Source organism: Chinchilla lanigera, unplaced genomic scaffold (genome assembly GCF_000276665.1).
Source record: "Chinchilla lanigera isolate Chin_1 unplaced genomic scaffold, ChiLan1.0 scaffold00097, whole genome shotgun sequence".
In the NCBI taxonomy this organism is placed as follows: Eukaryota; Metazoa; Chordata; class Mammalia; order Rodentia; family Chinchillidae; genus Chinchilla; species Chinchilla lanigera.
The window spans coordinates 4,377,229-4,383,858 of NW_004955498.1; the positions used below are offsets into that span (position 1 = coordinate 4,377,229).

The window sequence follows — 6,630 nt, forward strand, 5'->3', positions numbered from 1 at the left end:
GAGGTACATATCCAAGGGGATCCAAGAACCAAGGAGACGACCCCTAAGAGGATGAAAGGGACCTAGAGAATCATTTCCTCACCTGCTGACAAGTTCCCAGATGTAAATTCTACTGACTGCATTGTAGTCCTATCAGAGCTAAGTAAGGAACTTTATCTGAGTTCCTTGGTTCAGGGGAGGGGAGCCAAGAGGATCAGGGTAGACTTAGGGTTCAAGGTGAGCAGAGACAAGGGACTGAGGAAACTCTGCTGCAGAGGGAGGGTCAGCAAACTACCCAGATCTACACCTGTTGTGAGCCCTGGAGCACACAGGGGCTCAATTGTTACAATGAGTTTCAAGCTCCATGTACCCTGGAAAGTAGATACATAGTCTCAAGAGAATGGGATCAAGTCCGTAGAGGAAAGTGTTTCCGGCTCTGCCAGGAACCAAAAGGCTGAACCCCCAACCAAGACTGAGGGGACCTTCAAAATTCCGTTCCGCTCCCGCTGTGAACCCTGGGAAAGCCCGGGCACATTTCCGCGAGCGAAGTCTAGTCGGCAGTACCAGCTTCGGGTCAGAGGTACGGAGGTCCCGTTCTGAGGCGCTGGCTTCAGGTGAGGAGAATTGTGTGGGTGGGCTCGGTTAGGGCTCAACGTGACAGGCACTTGGGGGAATAAGGAAGCTCACCTCTGACAGAGGGTCTGCTAAAAGTCCAGATCTGCCTCAGTTACAAGCCTTCCATGCCGAGAAAAAAATTCTCAGTGGAGACCATTGTTGCTTTGGTGATTTAGTGTGCAGTGTAAGAGCTGAGTTCTGAGATTTGTGCTTTATTGTGGAAGAGTGCACGGGACCTGGGATCTGGGAGGTCATAGTGCCGGTCGAGAGAAGGCCAAAGGCCCAAGGGAGGAAGAAGGTCCGAGAACATTCTAGAGAAGCCTCCATGTTCTTGCCGGCACCGCGTGGTGCACAGTTCTCAGCACAGCGCCACCTTTGGCCGCAATGGGAACTGCACACAGAGTCAAAGAGTTTTTGTTTCTTTTGGTTTTTGGGTGTTCTTGGTACTAGCTGTGGAATTCAGGACTGCGGGCTTGCCAGGCAAGCGCTTGTGCCGGTGAGGTATCTCAGAGTTCTGTTTTCAAATTTTGTTTCAGGTGTGAGGAACAGTGAGGGCCAGAGCTCAGATCAAATTTTGTGACTCTAGGGAAATTGCAGGAGGAGCACTGCAGAGCAAGGTTGTCCCAACCTTGCAGAGAAGGCTGTTACCTGCCCTACCTCTGGTGCCTGTCTTTCTATTCAATCTAACTGTTCTTTTTAATTTTCCTTTTTTTTTTCCTTTTTTTCCTTTTTGGTTTTTTTGTTTTTTTTTTCCAGTACCGGGAATCGAACTCATGACCTTGCGCTTGCCAGGCAGGCGCTGTGCAGCTGAGCTAAATCCCCAACCCCTCTTTTTAATTTTCTTCTCCATTCATTCCTGATTCCCTGGCACTTTTTCTCAATTTGTTTTATTTTCCTGACTCAGGTTGTTCTTTTTCAGAGTCTGTATTCTGAATCTCTGGGAGGCTGAATTGCTGCTGCTCACGACTCCTTCATTTTCCAGCGCAGAACACCTGAAGGTAACCCACTTTCCTATACAGAAGGTCCTGTACAAAGCCTGATTCCCCTGTTCTCACTCCGGTATTCCAATGAGAGCAGCTTTATGTAAATTGCTGTCATTTATGCTAACAGTTGGGAATAGGAGGACTCAGGAAGGTGACAATCTTAGTCCAAGATGTGATGCAGGTCAGCAGAAGGAGCTTCATATACTCAGCAGAAGTGGGACCCCAAGAGCTAGCTAGTCCAAGCTCAGAATTCCTGAGGATGATGGGGGTCTTCTGTCCAGAAACCCCAGACCCCACAGAGTGTGCCTGTTCCCAGGGTCAGCTGTGGGTGGACCCAGTGGCATGAAAACTTCTGCCACAGGTAGGAAGGGAGGCATCAGAGAGATGAGGTTGTGCTCTGTAAGAGAGAGGCCAGCTCATGTCGGGTGGGATGGGTTGAAGGAGGGCAGGCAGCAACACGAGGATAATTAAGAAGCTTCAGAAGCACATAGGATGCCTTACTTATGTTCTCATTGCTGAGACACAATACTTGACATCTGCAGTTTATTGGGGAAAAAATTTTCCTTGGGCTCATGATTTATAGGGCTTTTGCCAGTCAGCCAGCTACAAGGCTGCATAGCAGAGTGGAAGGGCCTGGCTGGAGGAAACCTGCTCAGCACAAGTCCTCCAGGAAGCAGAAGTTCGAAGGAAGAGCCAGGTCACAGCATAGAAAGTCCCTGTCATACCCAGTGACCTTTCTCTTCTTCACAGTGGCCATCACCTGAAAACAAGGGAGCGGTAAGCCCCATACTCCAGACACCTTGCAAAGGTTCTCCCTACATGCCCTGTGTCTTTCAGAGGAGATCTAGACCATAACCAGGATCCCAGTGGGATGTGCACAGGTTTTACTGTCGGCATTGATAGTCCCACGTAGGGTGACAGCATGGCCGTCTGCTCACTTACCTGAGATTGCTCAGGATCTCATGGAGGTGACAATCTAGCTCTCAGACTGTGTGCAGGTTGTCATCAGGGAACCCCAGCTGGTCAGGGACTTACAGGTGTCCCAGGATCACCGAGAGTCAACGTGAGGACACTAAGGAAGGATTTGCAGCAGGAAAGCCTCCACCTCTGTCTTTGTTCCCTGTCCTCAGACCCAGGAAACAGAGGGAGTGGCCTACCCTCTCGCCCTCTTGGAAAGTCTCAGAGAGATAGGCCTGTGATTTCAGGAAGGTGGTGTCTGACCTCTGGGGGGAGTCCTAGACTTAACCGTCAAATGAGGATGGGGCAGCTTCCCTTTCCTGGGGCACATGGAGTGCTCGGGATTTGCCCACCTCCACCTGTTGCCTCCCGGCAGCTGTGTCCAGATGTGTATCCCCTCACAGACTTTTGTTCTCTCTCAGGGCAGACTTTTTTTTTTTTTTTTTTTTCTGGTGCCGGGAATCAAACTCATGACCTTGCGCTTGCCAGGCAGCCGCTGTGCCGCTGAGCTAAACCCCCAGCCCCTATGGAAGAATCTTTTTCTAAGAGTTTGCCTCAGGCAAGCAGAGGACTGAAAACCAGGCCCTGCTTAAGGACAGTTGTTAGTCCTGAGTGAACAGAGAGGTGACCATCCACCAGAAGAGTGGGAACTCAAAAGTCAAGTCCATGCCTCATGTGAGGTCTGGTGGATCAGGAGTGTACTTGAGGTCTGCAGAGTGAGAGTCCCTATGTCTCTTACAGGAGCTCCAGGAAGCAGGCGGAAAAGTCTTGTTGTGAAGCAGTGTCCACAGCTCACACAGCAGAGACCCAGGCGGCATCAGGAGTCAAGGTGAGGTGCATGCCCTGACGGGTTCCTAGGGTTCCACCTGTCCCAGAGCAGAACACATCACAGTCCCCAGGCTGCATATGCCTTACCCTCTTCCCTAGTGCCTTGTCCTCTGCAGTTCAACTGCAGCCTGAGAAGCAGCCTCACTTCATGCACAAGCATCAAGGGACAGGGCCTTAAGATGACAGGAGCCTCTGAAACCCTAGAACACCACCCAAAAGAAGACCTATGCTGAGCATTTGGGGGAGGCAAGAAGTGTGTGTGCTCAGCTGAAAACACTAATAACCTCTCTCTCTCCTCCAGGCATCTGAGTCTTCAACATCAAGCTCTTGCTGTCCTCAGGGAACATCATGATGCCTCATGGTCGTGGGAGCCCAGAAAGAAAGCTCGGGAGCGGCCGTCCTGCTCAAAGCCGTACACGGGCCCTGATGGATGTGCAGGTCCTCAAGGATGAGGAGAAGGAAGCAGCAGCGAATGCTTCCTCCTATGCTTCAGTGGGGGCCACAACAAGAGAAGAGCCTGGGTCTGGGACACCAGGATTTCCTCAAAATATTCAGGGCAACCTTTCTCCCCTCACTGCCTTGGGTTCTACTCCTAGGAGCCAATGCTGTGAGGGCTCCAGTGGGCAAGGAGAGGAGGGTGCGAGTTCCTCCCAGGGTGAGGAAGCCTCTCAGATCACACAGTATGAGCTCCTATATGACAAGTTAGATAAATTGCTGCCATTCCTGCTCCGGAAGCATCAAAAGAAGGAGCAGGTCACTGTGGAAGAAATGGTGCACACTGTGGAGTATGATTACCAGGCCCACTGCCCTCTGCTCTTTAGGGAGCTCTGTGAGTGCATATGTCTGAGCTTTGGCATTGAGATGAGGGAAGTAGATGCCCTTGGGCGCACATATGAGCTTGTGCCCATCTTGGGCCTCACTTTTAGTGGCCTTCTAGATAATGAGCTCCAGGCCATTCCTAAAGCAGAGCTCCTGATATTTATCCTGAGTATAATCACTGCAAAGGGCAGCAGGCTCAGTGAGGAGGACCTAAGGGAACTACTGAGAAATAGCCAGGTATTACGTGAGAGAAAGAAGGTTATTGGGGATCTCTGGAAATTTCTTACAGAGGATTTGGTACAGGAAGAGTACCTGGTGTACCAGCAGATTCCTAACAGTGATCCTGCTCACTATGAGCTTATGTGGGGTCCAAGGGCCCATGCTGAAACCACCCAGGTGAAAATGCTACAGCATATATTCGACTGTGATAGGACAGATCCCAGGTCTTACCCACATTTATATGAGCAGGCTTTCAGAAATGATAAAGATATTTTCAGCGCCCCTGAGGGCCAGGATGAGTGACAGGGGCAGGGAATGTTCCACAACCACGTCACTGATTAGATTTCACCCTTTGTTAAATGACACCCAATATCAGTTAACGTTTCTGGATACCAGGCAGTTTTCTAAGCAGTGAAGGAACAAGGGAGAAAGTGAATATGGTGCATAGTATCTTGTTATTTTTCTACTTGGGTTACTATTTAATTAATATGTGAGTTCTTCATGATTTTTGAAGTCCTTTTTTGTTTTTTGAGAGATTTAAGTAGCTTGCAAATCTTACTTGAAGAATGATGCTGATCTCATATTTTTTGTTTTTTATTCATGTTTAATTGTGATTTCTGATGCGAATACGATTTTGTGATATTGTTCACAATGTTTTTTGTGAAGGAAGCCTTACATTTTATTTCTGATAATATAAGATTGGAATAGTGATTTCCTTGGAAATGTGTAAGTTTGCATACAGTTAAATGACGCCTAGAAATAGACATAAGGATAAAATCATTTCTTGGATTCTTTTTCTTTTGCCCTATTGTTCTATACTATTAAAAATATATGTACACCTGAATTTGCTTGGTTTCTTCAATTATCCTGGGGAAATTTACTGTCCTTAAGTAAGACCCCCTCCTCACAGGCCTGTGGAACACAATTCTTTATTGCACTTGTGCCCTTGATGAGGCCCTGTGTCTTCGGTGTGGATATGAGCACACTAGGCTGAGCAGGATCAAAGCAACCCCATAGGATGACAGAGTCTTGGAGTCCCCCCAGTGTATGGAGACAGAGAGATGTCCTCAAGGAACTTAAAGGAAGGTAGCAGAGCCCTGAGGGGGTGGAATGTAGCAGAGAGCAGCCATGGTTGAGCACAGAGCTAAGACAGGTTGGGTTTGGGTAACTGCAGTTGATTCTGCAGTAGTTGATTTTAATGTAGCTCCATGCTGGCCAGGGAAAGACCGTCAGGTGGGCTCTTAGGGCTGAGATAAAAGCCTGAGAGGATGGAAGACTGCTCTTAGTACATTTTATTTATTTATTTATTTTGGTTTTTCTCCGGTACCGGGAACTGAACTCACGACCTTGCGCTTGCCAGGCAGGCGCTTTTGCCCCTGAGCTAAATCCCCAGCCCCTTGTTAATACATTTTAGACAGTGCATGATGACAAGAGAAATCCTCATCTGGAACAAAGATGAGAAGAGTGGTCCTATGCAGGTAAAGAACCGGGAGACTTATGCCCCACATCTTGACAGATTACCTGAGAGATAAGGGTGACTCTCAGGTAAACTTAGGCCATAAATCCCTTGATCAGGTGTTTTCTCTGTTGGGAATGTCCATTTTCCAAGGTCTTGCAGTGTCCAGTTGACTGCTTTTCTGGGGACACCTTCTCCTGAGTGCATTTTGCCTAAAACACTCATACAAGATGGACATAAGGATCTGGCAAGTGGTGTTGATGTGCTAACAAGTGATCAAACGACTGGCTGACCACGTATTTCTCCCTGCAGAGAAATTCTCTATGTTCATAAGTTTCTTCCCCATCTTACTCCAGGAGTGAATCTGGGAGAGCTTTCAGTCATTTCCTTCGTGAAGGAGGTTTATGCTAGTAATGTCACAATATATAATTTTCCTTGAAATTTCTTTGAATTGGAATTTCCTAGAAATTTGAAATTATTCCTGCATCTGTACTGAGCTGCACTTGTCAGTGGAATGGCCAGTCCACATTGTCATAGCAGCCTTGTGATCCCCAAGGCTAGATGTTTGGTTAAGGTGAAAAGATTGAAATCATTTATTCCCATGGAAGAGAAGTTGTCAAGGGGAGGGAATATGAATTTTACTCATATTCTAGGAGCTGTGAATTAGTTGGTCCCAGCATGGACAGACTCCCCAACATCTAATCATGCAATGCATCCTTTGGGGGCATGATTACTGAGTAGCATTTTTGTCTGAATTTTTACTCAGTTTTCTTG

General features: G+C 47.8%; 1 protein-coding gene across 1 annotated transcript; it reads left to right on the forward strand.

Annotated features, from left to right (window-relative positions):
- The first annotated feature begins 516 nt into the window (after positions 1-516).
- LOC102026233 (melanoma-associated antigen 8-like) lies at positions 517-5,236 on the forward strand. Its single transcript, XM_005406411.1, has 4 exons — positions 517-593; positions 1,514-1,592; positions 3,276-3,363; positions 3,664-5,236. Exon 4 carries the CDS (start codon positions 3,711-3,713, stop codon positions 4,701-4,703), a length of 993 nt encoding a protein of 330 aa, XP_005406468.1. The 5' UTR covers positions 517-593; positions 1,514-1,592; positions 3,276-3,363; positions 3,664-3,710; the 3' UTR covers positions 4,704-5,236.
- Positions 5,237-6,630: the final 1,394 nt, after the last annotated feature.